This window comes from Corvus cornix, chromosome 9 (assembly GCF_000738735.6).
Source record: "Corvus cornix cornix isolate S_Up_H32 chromosome 9, ASM73873v5, whole genome shotgun sequence".
Classification (NCBI taxonomy): domain Eukaryota; kingdom Metazoa; phylum Chordata; class Aves; order Passeriformes; family Corvidae; genus Corvus; species Corvus cornix.
The window spans coordinates 25,582,176-25,607,932 of NC_046339.1; the positions used below are offsets into that span (position 1 = coordinate 25,582,176).

Here is a 25,757-nt window from a genome sequence, read left to right on the forward strand (position 1 = left end):
TGACTTATCTAGCAGGACTATTCCTTCACTATAGATAAAGTAGGGATTATCTTGATTCTTACTGAGACAAATTGCATCTAGCGGAATATGCCTGGAAGTGACAGGCAGACTAGGGTAGACCAGGTACAATGAAAAGTGCAAAAAAGAACTCAAGAGTTTCCAACAATATTTACTAGAAGACTGCTTCAATGTTATGGAGATAAGTATTATAGGAAATCATGTGACAGGTGAAATATATTCTTATGTAGATACACACACCTATCTCTCTGCTATGCTTTTGGGAGCAAGTTCCTTACCATTTTAGATTTGGTCCACAAATTTCAAAATCAAACATACTTTATCTTGCTTGAACTGCTTTTATCCTGACTGCTTTCCCCAAACACCTTAAGCTATTCCAACAGCCCCTTCTAGCAAGCTTAGGCGCCAAAAGAAAATCAGTTATGCCCAGCTCAAAAAACTAAGGCACAGAGGTTGCATGCAGTATGAAAAAGAAGAGGGAGTTGATAGGACTCTCTGCTGGACAGGTACAAGTATATGACCTTTTCTTCCTTCCTTCACCATTTAGTTAGTGAAAATATAAACTCTAGGAAACTACTAGACTTTGCTCGTAACATGAAAGCCTAGAATTCACTCTGAATTGTGCAACACTTTCTGCTAACTGCTGGATTGTTTTATTTTCTTATAATGGTATGTTTTTGTATAAACTCCCTTTTGTGTTTTTATTTCTTATTTCTGAATTAAATGCATTAATCAACCTCTAGGATTCATTTTAATATTTCTGCATTTAAAATGAATGATTTCTGAAGACAAGTGGAATCACAGGCTGAAAAGACTTTGCTGCAATCATTGTGCTATTCTTTTGGCCTTTTGCTACATCTTGATTTCCTGCTCAGCAGTTTACTTGATAAACAGCCTGCCTGAGATCATGTAATCCCTTTTTCTCACTTACTATGCAGTCTTCTGCCTGAAATCCCTTTCTTTTCCAGAACCCATCCACTAGCCACTAAAATTTGAGGTTCCTGCATGTTCCATTGGATGAAGAACTTCCCACCTAACAGGTTATTCCTTAAAGTTTCTTCTGTACCTTTTCAAGCTTTCCTTCTCAGTGTAAAACTAACTGACCACCCTCAGCATCTCACTGCTGTATCAATAACACAAGGATAAAACTTTCTGACCTCCTGCTCCATCTTACCTGCCAGCGTTCTTCACAAAACCCAGGTCAGCAAGGGTTACATCGCAGAGCTCACAGCGGAAACATTCTGGGTGCCAGTTGTTGTTCATTGCCTTGATAACACGCCCAATAATGAACTCACCTGCAAAAGGAAAGCATGAGATGCATGCAGAAAATAGTCTTATCAAAATCTACTGTCCTTCACAGTCCTTCCACTTTAGTTCCATAAGTACTATCACAGTCTAACTTTGGAAAAACCCCAATTATTCCCACAACCCGGATAACCCCAAATCACTCCTGGTATCATGCTTTGTACCCATCCAGAGCTCCTGGCTCCTTAAAATGACCCTAACAATTCCAGCCCAAGGCTGGATGTCACAGCAATGCTGCGAATTTTGCACAGCCCTGTAGTTGTTACCCCTTGTGTTGTTATTTGCCACATCTTACCACATTCCCCGCAGCAAGGAGCAAACAGCATCTGGAAGTCATGCTCACAGTACTTCCTACCTTCAAACTGCAAACAGAACAAGAGAGAAGAAGGCATCATGAATAACCAAACTACTTTTACATCTTGACATGTAAATCATGTTCGGCATGATTTTCCATTGATATGACCATTTAGTCAAGGTCAGTCAAGCTGACCAGTTCTAGCACCCTACACACCTGTTTTTCAACTCCTAAAGGGTCTTCTTAAAGAAATACCCACACATGGTTTCAGCCTCATGGTGAATTTGCACAGCTAAGTTAATAGCAATGCTGCTACAAGACAGTAAAACTCCTGAAGAATACCCCAATCCTTTTCCTATAGTTACCTTTAACTTCATTTTTGCTTTAGTTTAGTTCAGAACTACTACTCCTACATGAGGCTAAAACTCATGTCAAAATAAAGTACAGCAAGTTTAAAATAATGTGTTAATCAAAATATGTGTTTGTGCATATTCTGTAAAAAAAATTCAACCTAGCTTTTAAACAGATTCACTTATTTCAGTTGCCCAACCGGAACAGTTTGGTACAATATGTCTAAAAATAAAGACAAAAATTCACTTATGTCTAATGAAATATTAAGGCCAGGTTGGACAGTGCTTTGAGCAGCCTGGTCCAGTGGAAAGTGGCCCTGCCCACGGCAGGGTTTGGAATGTGATGATCTGTAAAGTCCCTTCCAACCCAAACCATTTTGTGATTCTGTGATGATTAACAAAACACTTTTTCTTTTTGAAATGCCTCTTATGCAAAGAGCAGCTTTTGCTGTTACTGAAGGAATACATGAGAAGAAAAAAAGGGAAATTAAGTTGGAAGCTCCTCAAAAAAAATGCCAACAAACATTTACAGCTAAGAAACATGCAAAAAAAGATGAGAATTCATATTTCTGCCAGAATCTTCACTTAATTCCTTGCACTTTACCAGAGCTATACCTCTGCCACCCAGTCTGAGAACTCACCTCATAAAAGAGTCCCTCTGGGAACTGCCGAAAGCACTGAGCACAGACAAAGCAGTTCTCGTGATAGAGCTCCCCATTGCTGTTCACAATCCTCTCCGCAGGATCGAACCGCGTCTGGCAGCGCTCACACACCGCATTTGCCAGAGCATCAGACATATTACTGGAATAAAGACAAGAGTAAGAACACTTAGGAGCTCAACATTCCCGCTGCTTTAAACTCCCTTTTACATGAAACAAAAAAGATCAATGAGTCACTGACATTGGTTAGAAATAAGGTTCTGACAACTCATATGTGGCAGATGAGGTCATGTAGCAGACTTACCGATCACACACTTTTGGCTACTTCACCGTTATTTCAACCCATTACATCATCCTGCTAATAGCTCATAGCAAATATCCACAATTTTTCACAAACCAGTCGTTTGGAGAGCAGCAAACCCAAAGATCCTGACTTCTCCAGCCTTCTGGTCTCAGGATGTGCACCCCTGTGGATTTTCTGATGTGTAATAAGCACTGGTATCCCACTGCACTCTCCCCTTCACTGTGAGCAGCAACAATGCATTTCCCTCTCTACAGGCCCTTGTCCTCCTAACAAATTTGTTGAAACTGTCAAAGTGTTACAAAGCTTTGGGCAGGCAAAAGCCCCTCTGGTGGGCTTGGCCAATACCTCAGCTTCATTTCCTCAGAAAGTGCGGCTAAAACCCCCCCAAGCCACACTTAAAAATCACGTAAAGAACATTTCCTCTATCTACCCTAAAACATGGAATCACCCTAACCTCTTTCACAAAATTTACGTGCTTGCCATCATGCAAGCTAAGTTAATGCAGTTTTCAAATTGTATACCACATGTGCAAACTGGGAGGGAAAAATTATAAGGCACATCTCAGCTTCTTGTTGCAATGTGATCTTTCTTTTAACCATCAGACTATCCAATAGTATAAAACCTCGATATTATTACACTTTTAGATATAGAAAAACTGTTTTATGCCTTCTGGGCATTTTTTGAATTCTATGATTGGAAAGATCGCAGTTTTATAGGTGGAAGTATAAAAAATTGCCACCACGTTTAAAAAAATCTCCAAACTATTTGTATAGTACTCTTCCTGAGGTATGTAATGTATGCATAAAATGAAAGACAGCTGGGTTTACAAGGTCTTTTTTCTTTCTTTTTAGATTCAAAATTACTCTGAACTGAATTTCCATTGTTAGTGTTACTCAACAACCCAACAAGCTACTTTCCCCACCTCTTCACGGACAACAGTAATTCAATAAGCTTTTCCAGGAGCAGAAGATTCTCTTTCCTCTGGTCAGAGACATCCCCCTCAAAAACAGGCCATTGTCTGTATTCCAGGGCTTCATGTCCTGAGCACAACTAGAATGAGCAGGGAGCAGTCTCACACTCGTGAGGCAATGTCGCACTGACCGCTGCTGTCCACTGCCCAGGCTGGCTCCAGTGGGGTGCGGCAGGAGTGGGGAGCAGCCGGAGGTGCAGAGCTTTAAAGCTGCTCCTCTGAAGCCTCTGCTCTACCCTGGGGAGCAAAGGCTCCAGGCACTGCAGCAGTCAGCAGCCCGCCATGAAGGGAAAGATAAAAGTAGCAGGGAGGCTCGGCACTGGATATAACGCAAGACTTATTGAAGGGATCCACGGTGAATGAGCAACAGTTGCAGTGCTGCTACACCTTATAAAGGGGGGTGGAACAAGGGGAGTAACCCGACTAGGGACCAATAGGTGGATCAGGAGGGAGGGACGCTGGGGGGGAGGACCTACACCTGGTCCAATGGTCCTGGTGGGAGGAGGGAGAGGGGTCACATGTCCCAATGGGGCGTCAAGGTTTAGGGGATTTCCAAAAGGGGCGGTATCCGAGGGGGCAGGGTTTTGGGGGATTGATGGGGACCATATAAGGGTAATTAGGGAGGGCTCGGGTGACAGGCAAAGAACAGTCCAGAACTCCGGGAGGGGTTTGGGTGATTGATAGGGAAGGTGCCAGAACAAAGGGAGGGGATAACCATATTGGGATAACCATATTGGGAGCACCGGGGGAGCGGCTTGGCTCTGGGGCAAACCAACTGGGAGTGGAAATGGGGGAGATAGGGATGAACTATTGGGGTACAAAGAACATACAAAAATACAATAAAACATTGCACCACCACTTCGCAACACAACCAGCCCTGCGTTCCAGCTGGCTGAGCTGAGCCAAGTGTCTCCCCTCTGCAGCCTGCACTAATATCCTAGGCTGTAACCTGGCGTGACCCCTCAGTAAAAACAGACTTTCTTTCTACTGCTGCAATTCCAAAGGAGGCAAAACCCAAGAGAGATCACAATAGTTTCAAGAATGGAGTACTAATTTAGCAAAAATTTGTTGCAACTTGTTTCCTTATTGCAGTACAAAGGAGATGTAAAAAAAGAGACATGGACTGTAATTACAGACAAGAGGAAATCCTGCAATTTCATAAACTAGAAATCATAAGTTAAAGAAACATTTTTTATCCTGACACAGTACCAAGGGAATAGTACAGAAATATCAGTATTTTCAGCAAAGCCGACACCTCATCGGCTTGGTTTTCAGTCACCACTCTTTCAGCTGCACCACAAAAATCTGTACCAGGACTTGAAAATATAATCTTCCCTACAAGTACTTTTTCTCTGTTGAAAAATTCAGTTCATTCAGTAAATTCCAAGATTTGAGCTAGCCAACAGCCCAAATTAATAAAAACTGACATCATGGTGAAAAATCTCCTCTGGGAAGAAAACCAGGCAAACCAGCAAGTATTACATGCTAGACACTAACAACAAAGCACCATCTCATGTTGTGCTTGTTGGGTTTTTTTCTTTATAAATATGAAATCAACATTTTAAAAAATCCTAATTTTCCTTCTTTTTTCTTCCTCCAAAGGGACCTGCCAGTGCCAATGCCAACATGTAGGGTGAACTCTGCTAGACCAGAGCGGCCACCTCCACAACAGCATTTTGCAACAAATAAAGCCTGCAACCTTCACAGCCACGTTACCGCATGAAATGCAGTGCAGCCATGACACTTCACACCAGACACTATGGAATACACTTGTCCTGGGAGAGACACTATGGAATACACTTGTCCTGGGAGAGACTCCCACACAAGTCCCATGGCTGTCCTGGCAAGAAAAACTATGACGACACAGGGACTTCCTTGTGATGCTGCTGCTGCTAAGATTTCCTCAAAGGCGTAAGAAAGATTAGCATGATAAAGTCTGAGCTGTCCATGCAAATGAGCTAATGAGTGTGACTTATTATGCAGATGACAGAAACTATTAGTCCAGGAAAATATAAATGAAAGAACCAGTACAAAAAATGACTCAGTTCTCTGCCTCAGCTAAAATCCAACTGAAACTTTTGGGAAGAGCCAGACTACCAGGAGTCAACTGAACCTCATCAGCTCCTGACCAATGTACCTCCTGTAATGCAAACCAGCAACTGCGGCTCTTTGACAATCACAGCAAGAGTTTTGCATCCCTGCTCTTTTTCCATTTATAACTCTGCATCCGTTTTCACTGAAGACATTTTATTGTTTTGTACTCAAGCTACAATTTGCCACTTCAGCCTTGCCCTAAAGATATGACTTTGCATTTATTCAAAGGTTTTACTTTAACATTTGCCAATTTCTTAATTTCCCCCAAGTACACACCCGTGTGTGCCCTCTTGTTTATACAAAACCAAGCGTTTTTTCAACTAGCTCAAGGTTAAAATTAACCAAAGCTGGAAGGAAGAGAGCACTGTGCCAATTCAGAGCAATTTTATCATTCAGTTTACTACACTGCTGCAAAAGCACTTCTCCCAGCAGCATGGGGAGAGGAAGAGTAACACTATCACCGTCCTTTTGATAGTGGTACCAGGAGTGACCACAAAAGTTTGACTTGCTGTACCACTCATCATATATTTACACCTTAATCTTTCCCTATATTGGACAATCCCCAATATACAGTGCTTCTTCTATTCTGTTTGCTCATTGGTTTTTTGCTATTCAGTAAAATACATCTTGTTTTAACAATAAGCTGGTGACACAAAGACAGGAAAGGCTATTAAAACACAATGAGATCAACATCCTGAAGTTATCCTGTCCTGCACAAACCCAAAAAATACCAGCATTCAAACAACGCTTTTCCCAATCTTTCATCATTGTGTGCTGTATTTTTAACAAATTATCTTTGAAAAAGTACCTAATTTACAGAAATTATGCTTTTACCATTATAACTAGGTTTCTCATGCTTTGACTTCTCAGAAGTATTTACTATAAAGTACCACCATTGCTTTCAAATGGGAAAAAAAAGAAACAAAAAAGAGAGAAACAAAAATCCTTCTTCAAAAGTGGACATTATCTAGGAGACCCATTCTGTGCCACATGTACAGGTGCTATAGAAATATTTGAAAGCATTTTACCTTCTTCTATCACTGAAGTCAATACTACCTCTTTTTTAAGACACTTGTTCCCGGAGATCTACCACTGGTGACAGGTTAAGGAAAAAGAAGCAAATTTAATAATTCGCCTGCTAAGAGATTAGAAGAGGAGCTCCAGCCTTCGCCATCACATTTGCAGATTTAATTATCTTAAATGTGGCTGCAAGACAAAATGAACCAGACACCTGGACAACCAGGAGAACAGATGAACAATCTCAGATTTTGCCTGAGAAGGCAAGGAACTGCAGGAGGGTGGAGTGCTTCTGTCAGAAAAGCCCAGTTAAAAAAAAAAAGTTTTCTTTAATTGGTTTTGAAAGCTTTTTGGTTTTAGTGTCAAATAGAGTTCAACAATGTTGAACAAAGATTTGCTTTAATAGTGACCAACAACCTTGCAGATACTACAAAAAGAAAGCAAGACAATACTTCGAGATACAAGAACTCAGGGCATTATCCAAACCTCAGCAGACAGCAAAACCTATGCTGGAGAACCCTAAAAATGTATTCTCTGCTCATTCTGGTCTACCAGTAGGAGCAAGTGTATACAGAAAACATCACAATACAATCACATGTCTAGTATGTATGTACACACAGATAGGACAGTGAAAAGTCAAAACTGAAAGAGCTATCACCACTTGTGTGTGTCACAGATGTCAGCAGCCAAGATAAAAATCACAGCACTCCAGGAGAGGAGCTGGTTCCCACCCCCATAGCACAGCTGAGAATTAGTGGCTTTAAGTCCTCAATGTTGACAAAGACACAAATGAAATCAGCTGGGACAATACCAGACTTTATGATTAATTTCACAGATAAAGATTTATGCAAAGACAAAAGAAAGAGGAAGGGCGTCAGTTCACGAACTAGTACTGAAAAACAGCCCTCAGCTACCCTTATCATTTCAAAATCTCTTTGCTGCAATTGTCTTATCAGGACAACTTTCCCAAACTGAATTGACTTCTTTAGTTAATTCTTTAAATTTGTCATAAAGTGTTTGAAAAAAGTAATTCCCATTTGTTTAAAGTATGATTTGTTGTGCATTTGTTAAACTATGCACATAGCTTAACATTTCAGCATTTCTCCTTCTGCTTGTATTGAATTTTCAGTTCCTTCTAAATATTTTTTCACTGACTAAATAAGAAATTAATAGTGTTTCTCTCAGTATATTTTCCTTGATCCTGTAGCCCCCCAAACTCTCAGTGAAATAAACATTTTTCTTTCTTATTTAGAATACAGGGACAACCAAAATTAAGAAGAACATACAAATGCAACTTATGGCCACAATATGGAAAAAAACAATCTCTCCTTGGGCCTACCAGCAACAGCAATTTGCGATTAGTAGAAACTCGGGGGGGGGGGGGGTTTAAAAAAAAATTGCAGATATTGCAGCTGAGACCAGAGTACAACGTCCGTATGGTTGACCTGCAGGAAGCTGCAATCAGGCAGACCTTTGAGACCAGCAGCAGCAGCAGTGAAAGTCTCTTGGTATTCACACAGAAAAAAAATCTGTGCCATGGGTACCTGGGAGTCCCTCTCAATACCAAGCAATACTTATTGCCAGTAAATCATGACCAATTACTTAAAAAGACACACAGTTAGCAGTGTTCACTCAGCACAGGCAAACATCAACAACATAAAGAAATGTACAGAAATTAAACAAAAGAAACAAAGAAATTAAACAAATTATACCTCTTACACAGGAAAACCACCCTTTTATTATCAAGCATGTACCACTTCACCCAGAATATCTATTTGACAAATAACTCCTTATGCACACTTACTCTTTCTCTTCTCCACTTTCATTATCTCAGAGGAGTTTAAATGTGATGTTTGTTTACCAGCACTGGTAACACAAATCATTCCCCACATGTATTCATCAATTATCACCAACTAGCATCAGCACTACTGTTGGATTACTCTCCTTTGCCTGAAGAAAGGACATCTCCTATCAGGGCCTATCAGAAAGGAGAAGCAAAAATTATCACTAGCTCAAACCCCATGGATAAAATACAATAATTCAGGAGAGAAACTTCTCAAAGGGATTAAAATTTTCAGCACTGTCACCTGTTCAGTAAAACCAAAATATATTGGCTCTATGTTTACTTTTCTTCAGGAACTATGATGTGAAAAATGTACTCAATTTAGCTGTACATCTGCTTTTTCAGTACTTTTCTTTCCCCTCACAGGTCCCTTCCATGCTTCTCAATACTCCTGAACAGCATTGTCTCCACTCGATGGCATCACCATTTCCTTCACTACCTTGTTAGTCCCCCTCCTCATTAAATTCTCATACATTCACACCCACAGCTTTGTGCAGGAAAAATAGAAAATTTACCAACTAACTAAGAGCTATTAGCTAAAAGGAAAAGAGCAGGGAAAGGAGGGTTTTAGCAAGGGATGCACAGTTCATATTGAAAGGCCAAACTAATTCCTCAGTTCCAGGTAAGCATCAGGCCTACTTCCTGCTAAGAAAAGTCTGAAATTCAGAACTCCTAACTGCTAGAAGAAGAAAATCTCCTCTGGATGCTCACTGCTCTCTCCAGTGACACAGACTTCAGATCCAATATTGCTGCTGCAGCTCACAGTTCTCCCAGAATGCAAGAAACTAAGTTTTATTTAACTCATGTTAATTTACCTCCTGCACAAAATTAACTAATGAAAATTCAAAAGTAAAATTTTAATGTGAAACATGGTAAAAGTAATGATCATATCAAGCAATGGAATTGTCTGGACAGATTCAAGAATCTCTGGTTTGCATGTTCTCATGAAGCAGCTAACTTGAAAGCTTTAGTTTCTGCTGGATTGGAGTTATTTACAAAAACTAAAATCAACAAGTTTGCTACTAACAGTGTAGGTAAAGAATTGACTACTGAACCCTAAAACCCAAGGAATGATAGAATTTTATCAGCATTTTTAAAAATTACTGCATTTCACAATTTTTTACTCCCACAGTGCTCAAACATTTCACCAATAACACCACTAGCACTGTCATGGTTTGACACGGGCCAAACACCAGGCACCCCTGACAGCCACTCACTCGCCCTCCCCTGCCACAGCTGGGAAAAGGAGAGGGAAAAAAAAAAAATTAAACAAAGGGTTCATGAATTGAGATAAGGACTGGGAGAAAACACTCCAAGGGAAAAACAGGCTCAACTCAGAGATAAAAAGTGAGTTTATTACTAACAGAGTTGAAGGAAGATAATGAGAAGTAAAATAAGACCCTAAACCACCTTTTCTTCCCCCAACCCCTCTCTCCTTCCCACTGACAGCGGCGCAGGGAGACAGGGCACGGGGGCTTGGTCAGCTCATCACCCGAGGTTTTCTTCCGCTGCTCCGGGAGAGGAGTCCTTCCCCTGCTGCACCATGGGGTCCCTCCCACGGGAGACAATTCTCCATGAACTTCTCCAGCATGGGTGCACTCCCACGAGCAGCAGTCCTGCCAAACCTGCTGCCACGTGAGCCCCTCCCACGGGCACAAGTCCTCCCAAAACTGCTGTGCCATGGGTCTGTCTTCCACGGGGTGCAGTCCTCCAAGGCCAGGCTGCTCCAGCCGGGAAGCAAGGACCTCTCTCCGCCAGATCTCCCACTGGATCACAGCCTCCTCCAGGCATCCACCCATTCTGGCATGGACACCTCCCCCAGGGGCTGTGGGTGGATCTCTGCATCCCCGTGGATCCCCAGGGGCTGTGGGTGGATCTCTGCATCCCCTGTGGAAACACAGCTGCTTCACCAAGCTCTTCACCACGGCCTGCAGAGGAGCCTTGGCTCCAGCACCTGGAGCACCTCCTCCCCCTCCTTCTCCACTGACCTTGGTGTTGCCATGTTGTTGTTCCTCACATGTTCTCACCTCCTCCTCTTCTCTGGCTAGAAGAAACTGTGTGCCCTTTGTTTTGATGTTCTTCTTAAATCTGTTATCACAGAGGCATTACCAATATCTCCAATTGGCCCAGCCTTGGCCAGTGCCATGTCCATCTTCAGAGCCATCAGGGATTGGCTCTGCCAGACATGGTGGAAGCTTCCAGCAGCTTCTCACAGAAGCCACCTCTGTGGCCCCCCTACTACCAGGCCATGCAAAACCAACACAAGCACTAATGCTGGTTCTGAACAATCTAGCACAGAGCTCGAAATGGAAAAGGTTCTCCATTGTTGCTTTCCTGTTATTGTTAAAAACTGAAAGCTTTCTCATCAGGAAAGTCCTTTCCTTCTTAATCTACTTGGAAATGAAAAAAAACAGACCTCATCCCCTCTGGCTCTGTGCAAACAATTCTCACTTTAAGTAAAACCACCCCACCACCAGAACCGAAAATCTATCAAATCCTGGCAAATGCTTTAACAATGCCATTCCCTTCATCTCAGAGACATACCCATGAATCCCAGCTGCCATGTCTGTCCTGTGAGTCAGCAGTGACCCTGTGCCACTCAGCCGATCCTGCCGGCGCTGATAAAGCTTGGAGGCTGCCAGCCCCCGGAGCCTCAGGCCAGCCATGGCACCCAAGGCCCCTCTGCAGGGGAATGCAGGGACACAACTGGAGCAACACAAGTAGCACCGATACTCAATGAGTCACCTTCCTTTGGGGAGTTGCCTTTACATCTTAGAAGAGCTAAAGCAGGATGCACAGACCCCCAATCCAGCACTGTTTCTTACAACCTGTCTGCCATTTTGCCATATTCTTAAAGATCTGACAATCTCTTTCCTGTATTCCACTAGTAATTACCTATTTAATGCAGCACTGGGGGCTACATCAGCATTTCATTCTGTGCTAGCCTTGCAGAATGCATCTGTAAAAATGCATAAGTGAGGTAAAAAAATAAATCCTGAGTCCTCACATAATTAAGCCACTTAATTAAAGAAAACTTTCTGATCAACGCACAGAGAAATGCAGAAAGGCAAAGCAGATTACTAGAGCTCTTGACAGCTCTTGTTTGCTGCAGATCAGTTTCTGACCCTGGTAGCTCCATGTGCTTCCCTGTAAGCTGCTGTACCACACTGTTGGGGTTTTAGGAGTTCTCCTTTTGTTTTTCTTTTTCTCTTAAAGAATTTCCCCCATACTATTGCCATGAGACAAATTACTGAGTACTTAAGAGAGACAAAAAAGACCTGGCCACAGGGGGAGGGGTCCAACTGGCCACTCTCTTTCACCTGCAGTTTTCTGTGTAGGGTGGGGGACTCCACGAGATTTGAACTGGGAAAAAGGGGTTGTGTATAGCCCCTAGCTCTGTTGTTCTCTCGGCGTTCAGAGGGAGAGGAGGGCTGCGTTGTGGAGAGCATTCGTCACCATTGCAGGTTTCTGCTTTCTGCTGCCTCCCTTCTACCGTGAGTGGAGCTTGCTCGCTGGGGCGCCTGTTACACTGGGACCCTAACACCCTACCTCACTAAAAGAGGGACTTTTTCACCATCCGCTCTGGTGCCTCAGAGAAAAAAACCCAGGATTCCCAAGCCTGCCTTCCCTGCCCTGCTGGAGGCTGGGCTGTGGCCGCCCTGCCCCCGCTGCTGCTTCGAGCCTTCGCTACGCTGTAGCCCTGCTCGCCCTACCTGCCCAGACCTCCGGGGGTTCCCACCGCAGCTCCGGAGTTCGATACATCTCGTCTGCCGCCTGGGATTTGTGCTCATCCCTGCGTTCCAGCCTGCTGTTCCTGAGAGTCCGGGATCGGCTGCCCAGGGGTTTGTGGAGCCTTTGTTCCATCCCTTCCCGGGATCCCAGGGCACCAGTGCCGCATGTTTCCCGAGCTCGCTCCGGAGCGCCCCCTGCAGCCGCGGGGGAACCATCGCACCTGCCCTGCTCACCGGGAGCCGCCAGCGCCCCTGCCGGCTGCGAGCGGAACTGCACCCGAGGGGAAAGGGCCTGACAGCCGAGAAGGCTGGGACTGGGTTTGTGATTGTTTGCTGTTACTGCCATAGTTATTGCTGTTTGTTTGACTGCTTACACACATATAGATACATAATAGTAAAGAACTGTTATTCCCGTGCCTCATATCTTTGCCTGAAAGTCCCTTAATTTCAAAATTGTAATAATTTGGAGGGAAGGGAGTTACATTTTCCATTTCGAGGGAGGCTTCTGCCTTCCTTGGCAGACACCTGTCTTTCAAACCAAGACACACACCATGTCCTAAGGATACTGTAAACAACAGAGCTGTTTCTTCCATTTGGACAAAGCATATTACAAGAAACAAAGTTGCGAAGACTTCTGCTCTTCGGATTCACTGCAGCTGGCAGCACCGGCAGGCAGCAGAGAGTCAGGAAGCAGGGAGAAAGAACACACTTGGCATTCCAGTCTCCAGAGCTCTCTGGCCTTCAAGCATTACCATGAAAAATAACATAAGAGTCATTACCAACAAATCACTTTTCAGTAAACTGAAAAAGGAAAAAAAAAAGGAAAGAAAAAAAAGAGAGGATTTTTGTAGCATGAGCATGAAATACAGCTTGGCAAGCTACAGAGGAAAAAAAATGAGAAGACTGATGACTTCATGAGTTCTAAATGAGTATTAACCAGCAGGAATCTCTTCTGACTCTTAAACAGAAAGGTTTACTGAGGCCCAGCAGAACAGGCATGAATAAAGAACAATAAACTTTCAAAACCACAAATCAGCAACCTTAAAATCTACAATGCACCTCACATTTCCTTGGGAGTTTCAGCTCCTGACCTGACAGCAATGTGCCGCTATAATTTCTTTCAGACTGTAAGTGTGGTTTATCCATTTCTATTTTATAATATAAATGGAATAAAGAAAAATGTCCTCCATACTGCGTGTCTCTGCTGACCTTTGAAATTTTAGAGCAATAAACCATTTTTTAAATGTAAGATTAAATCACCTTTTTACTTCTAGCACAAAGCAAAACATTAAATCACCAAAACATTAATCTCCCTTATCCTTAAGCAATCTGACAAAAACCCTCCTTTCTCAAACACTTAAGCTTTTACCTGACTCATATGACATGATTTTATTGGTTTTCAAATAACCACTCTTCCATGGAAACTATGACCATCTTCTTCAAAAGGGAAGATGAGGGGATTAAAGAAAAAAACAAGAGCACAACAGCAAACATCCTGTCTTTCCATCCCTCAACACAAGCTCACTCACTCATTCCTCTCTTGCCACTTTACACATGAAGAGTGAAAATGCATGGGTTTGTTTTTTCTTTCCCTCTTGATAGATTGCTTTTAGGAGACAGGGTTGATGCCAAAATCTTACAGGTGGTTACTTTCTGGGCCAAAGCAGAGAAGAAAGCAGCCAGACTTCTTTCAGGCATTTTCAGGTTCTTCCTCAGAGAAGCACCTCTATGGCCCCAGAACAGACTAAGGACCTTTCTATCTAGAGAGCCACAGAGAGCAGATTTAGATTGAAAGATTAAGATTAAAACCACATTTTCAATCCAGAAGAGCAGAAATGGATGCTTCTAACTCAGAGAGACAAGATATCTCTTTATTTGATACAGGTACTTTCTACTCAGCGCCAAGAACCTTTTGTAATGTTGTCCTTTATACTCCCTCCTTCTTCAAACCATTTTACTTGCAACTGCTTCATGCACAGCAGCAGCAGCTCTCTACTGAATTAAAAAAGCATCTAACCAGCTAGCCTAATTGAAAATAATATACTGTTATTTCTTACCTCCACTGGATTAGGAACAGTCAGTAAGCGTATCTCTAAATGCAGCTGCTCTTCTTTTGTTAACTACAGGAAGTACATAGGCGTATCCAGATCCCAATTTGACCAAGTATAGTGATAACAAAAATGTCTTACAAAAATAATTATGCTCTGAAACATGCACCTGGGAAATGTTTTTTTCTTGGGCTTTGTATTAGATTAATTTCTAAAGGCAACACAAAACAGTCCAGGCATTTTTTACCTTTGGGTTTTGTAATCAACACCACAGCAGCAAAGTCTTAAAGGAAACTCTCTTCCATTCTTGTTTAGTTTCTACTTTGGGCATTTGACAACATTTTGCTCACTGGTCATTCACAGATCCTCTTTCTTAGGAATAAGCCCATCACGAAGACAAAGAAAAATAAAACCACAAAACTCAGCCAACCAAACAAAAATAATCAACCCCACCCCAAACTCCAACAATTGTCAAAAAGGCAAAAGTTAAAATGAACAAATGGACTAAATACATCAAATACAATTCTAGAAGCAGTCTTCCCTTATTTATTGGTAAGAAGCACCATAGTTAACTCCTAAATGCTCCAAAAATCACATCAACTGTATTTATCAACAGTGAAAAATACAGAAAGACTGCTGAGAAACATACGGGTTTTACATCTAACACACTATCTCTTATACACAATTTGTTTTTAAATGTAGTTAAAACAACATGTAACCTCATAAAACTAAAGAGTGTGACCAGCAGGTCAGGGAGGTGGTTCTCCTCCTTTACTTCCCCAATAACCCAGCCCAGACCTGGCAGTCACAAACACTATTTCTAAAATCCAATTATCTCAAAACACAGTCCTCACACTGTAAGAATGTAACTAGTGATATGTGTAAGATTTGCATTTCACTTGCTAAATAGTCACCTAATTTTAGTAATTTTTTTCTATGAGTACACAAAAAGAAAGATGTGCACTTCTTTTTCCTGGAGTTATATTTATCCCTAATGCTAAAAGTCAATAAATCAAATCACCACAGTTTTTTAAATTCAGGAGATGCCCTCTGCAGCCAAATGAGACAGAACATGATGAAAATTGAGTTATTTTTAATGTATTTTAATACTAATACTGCATCAGTAATCACAGTACCTAGAAGAGAGTCTTTCCGTATTTCTACTTTACAAGAAAGGTGAAGTGAAGAAGAATACTGTTTCAGCACTTCATGTTTTCCAATCTTCCTCACTTTAGCACACCGTAAAACAACACAGTCATTCTCTGTGTTAACAGTTTCAAGACCAAAGGCATGTTTATGTCCCGTTCCTGGCTCAGGAAGGTTCCCACTGATGGATATCGTGGGGATGCTCCAGCTGTGAAGCAGTTCATCTCCTCCCAGAGCCCTGAAAATCCCAAGTCTCAAAAGCTGGAGAACAACTGACCACATAATGTCAGCAGACTTGAAGAATAACAAACATGGAACAACATCTGGGTACCACTCAGCAGAGTGACCTGTAGCTGGATCTAAGGAAGAACATTCTCAACGCTGAATTCTTTCCAATGCCATACGAGTCTGTCCCAGCCTGAAAAACAACACTGAACACAGTGCTAGTCAACGGCATTGGCCAGGCAAGGTGCTGAGCAGTGCAATGTTTCACAGATGCTGTAAAGCTTTGCTGGGAAACTACAACCCTGAATGGACGATACTATTAACAAGGAAACAGTCAGCTGAGTTACAGCTGCGACAAACAACTCGGATGGAACAGTTAATTGTCCTGTCCTGGGAATGACAGCAGACATAGCTTTAGAAATGTTCATAGCTGACAAACTTCCCAGGACAAACATTTCTGAAGACATCAAATAATACCCGTGTTCACTTTTCACAAGCTAAAGCCAAGGCCTGCTCATTTTAACAACCCTCTGAAGTAAACCCAAGGAGAAGGAGACAGAAGTCATGCATCACTTGGAACTACACACTTTGCAGTGTCTCAGCTACCTTGGAACCTCCCCCCACCCCCCGCCCAGGCTCACACTTCACATCCAAGCTTCTCACTGAATAGTGTTGCACTTTTAACAGGCAAGTTTCAGTGGAAGCATGAAGACAAGGATTACTGTGCACTAGCACTTCCCACTGTCCTCCTGAGTGATTTCACCCAAGCCTGTCATTCTAAACAGTATCATGCCACAGTTCTGTAAAAATAAAATCAGCTGGGTTCATACAGCCACAATTCTTGCCAAGTCCTCCCCATCTTGTCTCCATTTAAGACCTGGATGGGTACCCATAACCTGTGAACATTTAAGGCTCCTGAGTCTTCCACTAGTTGTAAGAAAATGAATGTAAACTTGTAAATACACACCTGTTTCACATGTCAAAAAAATTAAAAAGGGACCATTAAAGACATGAGGCAAAACCCAGAAGAGCATGTACAATCACCCACAAACATCAATTTGTCATCACAGAGACCAAAAATAACACATTCCCAAATCATAGACGAGCATTCACAATTATTCAGCAGGTTCTCACACCCAACTCACTAATTAGGATCCCCTTTGAATAATCGCAAAAAGCTGCATAATACAAACATCAAAACTTGACACAAAAGGAAAGTGAATACTTATACACAAAGTGCTCTGGATCCATGTCAGTATTCCTAATCATGAATAGCAATGCTTCAGAACTACAGTAAGATAGCATTCGTGAGGATGAGTATCCTAAAAAGGGCACCCTGCTAATTGTAGTACTGCTTCTTCACGCTTCTCATCTCCAAGACATTTCACAAAAGCAAGCTTATTTTTACAAACTGCTTTATAACGTCTGGGTTTTATTTTACAGATGGGAGAAAAAAGTGACATTAAAGCACTTGTGCAAACCCTCGCAAAAAGCCAGTAAATGCCTTTCTCGCTCCTCTTCTCATTTACAACTGTCAATTAAGTTGCTTTACAGTGCTCTCCACTGTCAGATAGCATGAGAGGAGAATCAAACTCCAGATTTAAACAGCTCCCGGAACTCGTTAACTCCAAGGCCAGCTCGAAGAAGAGGAAAGTGAATCTGTGGGCAGACGGGCTGCGTGTAGATCAGTGAGAAGGGCCCGACGGGGCAGCGGTGCGGGGCACACCGGGCGCAGGCTGCCAGCCTGGGTCACACCATGCGGCCACAGAGAGCCCGGCTGCTAAGCAGGCAGGCACTGCTCACATCTACAGCTGCTCCCGCCCAGTTCCGCCTCTGGCCTGCCCTCCGCTGTGTCCCCGTGCAGGGTTCAGGCACAGCGGAGCAGCTCTGCGCTTGCACCCCCGGCCGGAGCGCGCCCCGCTCCGCCCGAGTCCCACAGCAGCAAAGCGTCCTCCCCGACCCTTCCAACCAGCCCCGCCATGGCGTTACCCAGGGCGAGAAGGAGCTGTTCCCGACACGTCACGGCCTGCCCAGGGCGATGAAGGCTGGCACGGCCCAGACCCCCGCCCGGCTCCCTGTGCCCGGCCTCACCTGCCCGTCATGGCGGCGAACCCCGCGCTGCCGCCGCGGGGCTGCGGGCCGGGACAGGCGGCTCGGCCCCGCCGCTGCGGCCCCGGCGGGCAGCTCTGACCCCGCCCCGCCCCGGCGGCGGCCCCGACCCCTTGGGCGTGGGCGGGCACCGCAACCCGCGGTGACTCAGGGCAGCCCCCCCGGACCTGCGCATACTTTTCCTATAAAGGGAAAGAAATACGGAATAACGAGGCGACAGAGCGGAAGGAGGGGGGAGGAGGGAGAAAGAAGGGAAAGGGGGAGGAGGCACGGCGCCTGCCTCCGTCCCGCCGCCGAAGCTGCGTCGCCCCATCTGGTAGTAAACACATTGCAGCCACTGTGAGTGTGGGATGGAGGGGGCAGCGCTGGCCGAGCCGCTACCTGGTGCGTAGTGACATACACCGCACTGACGTGGTTTTGTTCCTGCTGTCAGGAAAATTAATCCACCAACACCAGAGGTTTATGTCCAAAGAGGAGACAGAGGAGTCCCGTTATTTTATTCGAATAAAAGGAGAGGCCATGGGCATTCCCCTGGGATCTCTCAAATTTTTGGAGGGCACAGCCTCCTTTTTATCCGAATTTCCCGGCCGCATTTCCCTCTCTCTTTCCCCATTGGCTGAGGTACGCGAGAGGTACAGACTTCCTGGAACGCCTAATACCTAAGGTTCCCTTCTAAAGTATAACCCCCCCCTTATTTTTAGTTCTGATTGAATTTTATGGTTTTCCCATTGTTTCCTTCATCTCTCAATATCCAATTTCATTTATCAGCAGACCTACAGTTTGTTTGTAGAGACAAATCCCTTTCCATTCATCAGTCAGTGGAACCCTTCTCATTGTTTCCTTTATCTCTCAGTGCTAATTTCATCAACCAGCAGGCCCAGAGCTTGTTTGTAAAGACAAGGCTCTCATTCCTTTCACTGCGATCAAAGCAGCCGTGCTTCCAGCCTGTTCCGTGGGCTGCTCATCCCTGCACACACCCCTGCGGCGAGGGGAAGCGGCTTCCTGGCGTTTTACCCTTCGGGTCCGGAAGACACCTCTGGAGGCCTTCTGGAAAGTGGTCATGGCAACCATTGCCCCTGAAGGATGAGGGACTGCACTCCCCAAGGAGGGCCCCTCCAAATGCAACGTTTTTGATAACATGTAATCCCTTCTTGCCCACGGTCAACCATTCTCTGACGTAAAGTGATCCACCAAATGTCATAGGAAGCTTCTGCCCAAAAGCAATTTCAAACTTTGTTTTTGTCTTGTGAAATAGTCTGGTATGCTGTGACTCACCACTGCTGCGTGTATTGTTGCATCTTGAGAGTGATGGTAGAAACTCCGTCTGTGCTCTCTGTTTTCTGGTGTCCAAACAATCTCATTTTTCAGCCCTACAGTAAACATTTAAAATCGTACAAGTTAAATTAGCATCTGGTGGTTTTATTTCTTACTTAAACCAGGGTGAAGAATTGAGTTAGATGGTTTTATTTTGGTTTAATGTTCAGTTGAGGAAAGGGTAATAGATACTACTAATAAGAACAATTTAACAGATTTGGCTGAGTGCACAGTAATAGACAAGATCTTAGTGGTTCTCTGCATTCCTAGTCCCTCTTGTAACAGTTTCTGAGTGCTGATACATCATCTCTCTACCCTTGCAGTTCTTCTTGAGGGAGAAGCAGAGATTACTGAGATTGGATGTGCAAGGGAGACTCCAGGTGTTTCCAAGGGTGCTTAGAGGAGCACAGCACAGGGTAGCGCTCAACCTTGAGCAACCTCCCAGCTACTGGGCCATCACCACAGCCGTTCCTCTTGCCTCCTGCATCCGGGCGGGCTTCTGTAAATTGTATCAATCTGAAATACTGTCTTTTTCTTACTGATCTACATTTTGAATGTGACACAATCTTCTTTCCAGCTGTTAAAACCAAGAACTATCATCACTCGCTACTGCTGAGCTCTTGCAGTCATTCCACAAAGCACAGCTGGAGCAGAGACATAACTGTCCCCCCTCCCCAGAGACCCCTTGTCTGACAGCTTTCCCTGTTCCCTCTTCAAGCAAATATGCCTGTTATGAACTGGTTTAAACACAGAAGAGTAAAGAAAACTAAGTATCTGTGAATAAAACAGATCAAACCCAGAAAGGTTCAACATAAACCCAAAAAGCATGATTAAAACCAAACGAGATTAGGCGTTGGTGTCAAAAAACTTGATATATTTTATTTAATAGTAAAAGAGGCAAAGAAAAAGAAAAGAAAGAGAAAAAGAGGCATGCATGGGTGGGGGGACAGGGAGAGAGTGACAGGGATTAAGTAGAAACATATCACCCTTCTGAGGGTCCCAATGACTTCTTGTTGCTCCCCTCCATCTGGTCTTCTTGGTGGTGAGGGTCCCTGCACTGAAAAGTATAGAATCCAATGGATTAATATACGTTTGGGCCAGGTAAGAACACCCACATGCCTCCCTGGGGAGAGCAAGTTTGGCACTGTGGGTCTATTGCATCATGTTGCAGTGCTCTGATGCAGGGTCTGGGGACCCTTTGGGGGGGGAGGGAGGGCCTTTGATGGGCCATGATACCCCCTCTGCTCTCCTTCACATGAATGCGGCTTTTCCCAGGGTGAAGGAGTCCCTGCAGCTGGACTGGTCTGCACAGTGGATGATGGGTGTTCACTGCCTCAGACCAGAGGCTTTTTCACTACACATCCAAAACCTCTCCTCCACCCCTCCTTTGGTGTGAGGGTCTGTTCGAGCCTGGCAGCTAATAGCCCCGGGGCTGTGGTCTCCACCCCGAAGGTGATGAGCTTGATCCCGCTGTGAATGTATCTTCTCCCCCAGCCCAGACTTGAGTTACTTTATCTTATCTCCATCAACAAGTAGTCCAGGGCCCCATTCAGGGTTTTGGTGGTTTTCTCTGCAGCTTTTGTACAGTTTTGCTATTATAGGCAAAAGTCCTTAATGAAGATGTTTAAGCCATAAATTATAATATTTCAGTCTCCAACAACGCCTTTCCTTGAAAGTTCTTTTGCACCTCTCTAAAGATGTGAAAAGCAGCAGCTACAGATGGCAGAGTGTGACAGGGACCAAAGCTGTGTCTAAGGCCTACCATATTTGGTCTGCTGTTGTGCACGTCAACAAGATAATGTGGAAGAAGACCTTGTTGTTAGTTGGTAGGACTTTAACCTTCTGAAATGAAGTTATGTATCGGTCACCTGGTAGGATTCAGCCTTTGAAAGGAAAATAATAACGATAAAACCGTTGTTAGCATGGAGGTGTTATCATGGGCCATTATGACCTCATCTCACGCACTGGCCCCACATGAGATGATTTTGAAACTGGCCACTCTTGAGGAGGAGATGTAAGGTGTGGTCTTGGGGTGGAGGGGAGAGGAAGACAACATGCACGCCATTTTCATCCAGGAGACGCCCTGAAGGTGTGCTACCTCCCTACCCCTCCCTCTCCATCTCCTTCTCCTGCTCAGCAGCTTCTCCAGAATCCAGGGGTCAGTATGTATTAATTGCTAATGAAACTAATAAAATTAATTTTCTTTGCAGTCCTGAGTGCGTCTTGAGTTTGTTGTGCATGGGCATCCTCCTGAACCCGTAAACAGCATTGAGGATGGGATGCCCAGAGCGCAAAAGCTGACACTGTCTTGAGTGTGTATGTGTGGCAAACTAACACTGGTGTGCGTGCACATTAACACGGGTGGGGCTTGAGCAGTGAGGCACGTAGTTGCACCAGGGGACTGGGAGAGCAGCTTCTCCAAAAGATGCTGTTTGTGCGTAAAAAACAGGGCTTGGGCAGTAAGATGTGTAGCTGCACCAAACGATGGTGTTTTTGTGTGGCTGCTAAAAATTGCAATGCTGTTTAGTTTATGTGAGAGAGCCTGGTCAGTGAAGCGCATAGCTGAACCAGGAGAGGCTGTTCTGTGGTCAGTGGGTTGTGTGGTTGCACCAGGGGACTGAGCATACCACTGTTCTCTGTGTGTAGAGCGTAGTCAGCGAAGCGTGGGGCTGCGCCAGGAGAGTGAAGCACGTCACTGCACTGAGAGACGCTGTACTATGTGTGTGTGTGGTATATGGGAAGTCAAGATTTAGTCCAGGTACCCAGTCGTGTGAGAACTTAGTAGTGTTTATCTGTGTCTGAGGTGTAATTGGCGTCATACAGTTGTTGTGGCTCAGTGTAGACTTTGTAGACATGACTGAAATACTTTAAAAGTTGAGTTAAAAAATCCCTTAGTCCTCTGTGTTTGTGGTGAAGCCAGACAATACCAATAGAACAGAGTTATTGTCCTTACTATTTTTGTTGTCATTATCACGATCTTGTGCGAGTGCAGTGATAATAATGTTTCAGAAAAATAAGCCTCAGGCCGTGGCTCCCTCACTGGAGTGACCTGGGTAGACCCAGGAGCCGTGGAATACATTATGACAGAACTTGTACAAATATCGGACCATGGGAGGCTAAGAACCCCTTGGAGGTGTTAAAATACTGGGGAGAGTTTGCGCAAACTTCTTGGACATGGTTTAAAGAGCAACTGATTCCTGCTAGCCAAATGACAGGTTGCCTGTTATTTGCATACAAAGTTGCAATGAAAAAAAATAAAGAACTAGAGCAACAGTTAATTGAACAGGCCAAGGATGCAGAGCAGCTTAGAGCAGATATGATCTTATGAAGGCAAGTGTTTGTAACTGCTGTTGAGCAGGGTAAACGATTGAGGAAAAAATGTGCAGTTTTAGCAGAACTGTTTGCGGTTTGGGTTACTAAGAAATGAGGAAAAAGAAAGATAGAAAGGCAGCTGGCCCACAAGTCCATGCAATCATTGCAAACCCAGGATCCAGAAACCTGGGATGGAAATATTTGGAATTTTGATTCCTCTGCTGAGGAAAAGTCTGACGCAAAAAAGAAAGGTGTTCATGCTGCTCCTGTGTTTAAAAAAACCTAGTAACTGGAAAAAATAAACAGACTGTTCAAACAGATGAACTTACTAATTATAGCTCTAAAAAAGTTGAAAATTTACTGGAAAAATATAAACAGAGGCCATGGGAAAATCCCAAAAACTGGCTGGTATGTCTTGTAGAAGAAGGAAGTGATACCGTGTTACTAAATAGTAGAAATGCTAAAAAGTTCATGGGACTTACCTCTGACAAATACGTGCAATCTGCATTACGCCATATTGAGGACAACAGTGTCACTCTGGTTAGAGTTGTTGAAGAAAAATTTTCAGATCAGTATACCAATGATGCTGCTTGGCTGGTCATGGCCAAAGAATGGACAACTTTAAGACAAGCATGCAATCTGCTCAAAGCAGAAGACATGAAAGTAAACATCATGATGGGGTCTCCTGAGCTTTATATGGCTCAGCCTCTAACTCCTGGAATGCAGAACACTCTCCTAGAGGGATGCCCAAAAGGGTGGAAAGCCTATCTTATACCTGTACTCCTAGCTGAACAAGGGAACCCAATTGAACAAGTTATTGAAAAATTAAATCAATTAAGTGAGTTACCAGAACTAAACTCAGAGGATTCGGTCCAGGCTTAGAGGAGAACTGAAAGTGGCAAAGGGGAGCCAAGTGAACAGACCCAATTATTCCATTTACTCCTTAACAGAGGGGTAGATAAGAAGGAAATAGAGAGACTACCTATACAAAACTTGCACCACGTGATAAAGGAATCCCAGAGTAGGAGTGTGCAGAAGGTGGAATACCCAGGGTTGGGAACACCAAAAGTCCCAGCGCTTACTCTGTCTACACTCTTTTATCCGTGGGAAGACGCTAAAGAAGCTGTAGCTGCAGCAGAAGGACAAATAACAACTGAATAGGGAGTAGACCAAGCCCCTGTATTGGACTGCAGTGTGTTGCGATGAGACCCCTGTCCCTTTACCAGATGTATCATTTGGTGGTCAAATGTAAACAAACAGGGAGTCCGTGCACTTGTGGATACAGGGGCAGAGGTCACTATCATACATGGTAACCCAGACAAGATATGGGGGATGACTGCTCACATGTGGGGGTTAGGTGACCAACCTGTAGTGAGAAAAATGACCAAATTAAAATTACAAATTGGGGACTGGGACCCTCATACCTATTCTGTTATGATTACTTCAATCGGTGAATATATCCTAGGCATGGATGTGTTATGGGGTGCCACATTAGAAATTAATGGTACATGTTGGGCTTTTGCTACTATGTGGTGGCTACATGCCAGAGGCATCACTGGGAGACTTACACAACATGAAACAGACATTCCAGTAGCTACAGAAATTATAAGGATCAAGCAATATAAGATCCCAGGAGAAGATGCAGAAATCAAAGCAACCATCAATGATTTACTACAGGCAGGAGTTGTTCATTGTACACACTCTCCTTTTAATAGTCCTTTCTGGCCTGTAAAAAAGTCAAATGATAACTGGCAAAAGACTGTGGACTCTAGAGCATTGAACAAGAAAACACCCCCCATAAGAGCTGCTGCACCCGAGGTCACTACACTGGTACACCAAATTTAGGCACATCCAGGAGCATAATATATGGTGACTGGTGTAGCTAATGCGTTTTTCACGATTCCTATTCCCCATTGCTGCTCAAGATCAGTTTGCATTTACCTGGGGAGGAAACCAATACACCTTCACATGTCTGCCTCAAGGATAAAAACACAGACCTTTTGTCACCAAGCAATACACCACACTTCGACACAACTGCACATACTGCACCTGCTGAGGTACAGATTTTACAATACATAAATTGTATTCTCATAAAAGGACTGCATATGAAACAAATGCAACAAGAACTGAATGCCATTATTGAATTACTGCAGCAGTGTGGGTGGGCACTGCTAGGGTGCCTCAGGTGAGAAACCCTGGGATCCCCGAGTCCCTTCCCCCTCCAAGGGAGCCTCTCCCTGCCCTGTTCAGGAGCCTGGCTGCCACTGCTCAGCCCCGCTGTTTCTCTCCCACTTCGCTGGCATTTTTGCTACACTGTAGCCATGCACCCCCGCCTGCTGGGACACCTCCGGGCTCCTGCCCCAGCTTCAGAGTTTCTGCCACCTCTTGCTTGCTATCCTGGGCGAGGCTGCCCTGCCCTTCCAGGCCCCGCTCCGAGGTTCCTGCCGCAGCCATTGTCACCATCCAGCCCGTCCGCCACGGACCACGTGAGGTCCCTGAGCTCGCGGCACAGCGCCCCCTGCCGGCGCGGGGAATCCCCGCAGCCGCCCCGCCCGGCCGGGAGCCACCAGCGCCCCTGGCGGCCGCGAGCGGAGCTGCAGCGAGGGGAAAGCGCTCCAGGAGCGGGAAGAGCCCGTTCACTGGGCTTGCTGCTCTTGTTTGTTGTCACTGCCATTGTTGTTGTTTGCTTGCCTTGTTATACATACACATACTGGTAAAGAACTGTTATTCCTTTTCCCATATCTTTGCCTGAAAGGTCCTAAATTTTCACGTTGTAATAATTCAGAGGGAAGGGTGTCATATTTTCCATTCCAAGGGAGGCTCCTGCCTTCCTTGGCAGACACCTGTCTTTCAAACTGAGACAGCTGCCCATGGCAGGGAGAGGGGGGGAAACAGGCCAACGCCTCACCTCACCTTTTGTCTTTGAGAGCTGGAAGAACTCAGCCTTAATGCCAGGGAATCACCCCTCCTTGTTGGTAGTCAACATGACTAGCATGACATTCTGGGAGGACAGGAAG

At 44.3% G+C, this 25,757-nt stretch overlaps 1 protein-coding gene across 1 annotated transcript in view; it reads right to left on the minus strand.

Annotated features, from left to right (window-relative positions):
• The window catches only part of LIMS2 (LIM zinc finger domain containing 2), a 34,386-nt gene extending 16,186 nt beyond the window's left edge, over positions 1-18,200 (minus strand). The window contains exons 1-4 of the mRNA XM_039556862.1: positions 18,097-18,200; positions 2,610-2,769; positions 1,619-1,685; positions 1,193-1,313 (exon numbers count right to left, since the gene is read on the minus strand). Of these exons, the coding sequence (XP_039412796.1) occupies positions 1,193-1,313; positions 1,619-1,685; positions 2,610-2,769; positions 18,097-18,107 (359 nt within the window). The 5' untranslated portion in view covers positions 18,108-18,200. The remainder of the gene's footprint in view (positions 1-1,192; positions 1,314-1,618; positions 1,686-2,609; positions 2,770-18,096) is intronic.
• Positions 18,201-25,757: the final 7,557 nt, after the last annotated feature.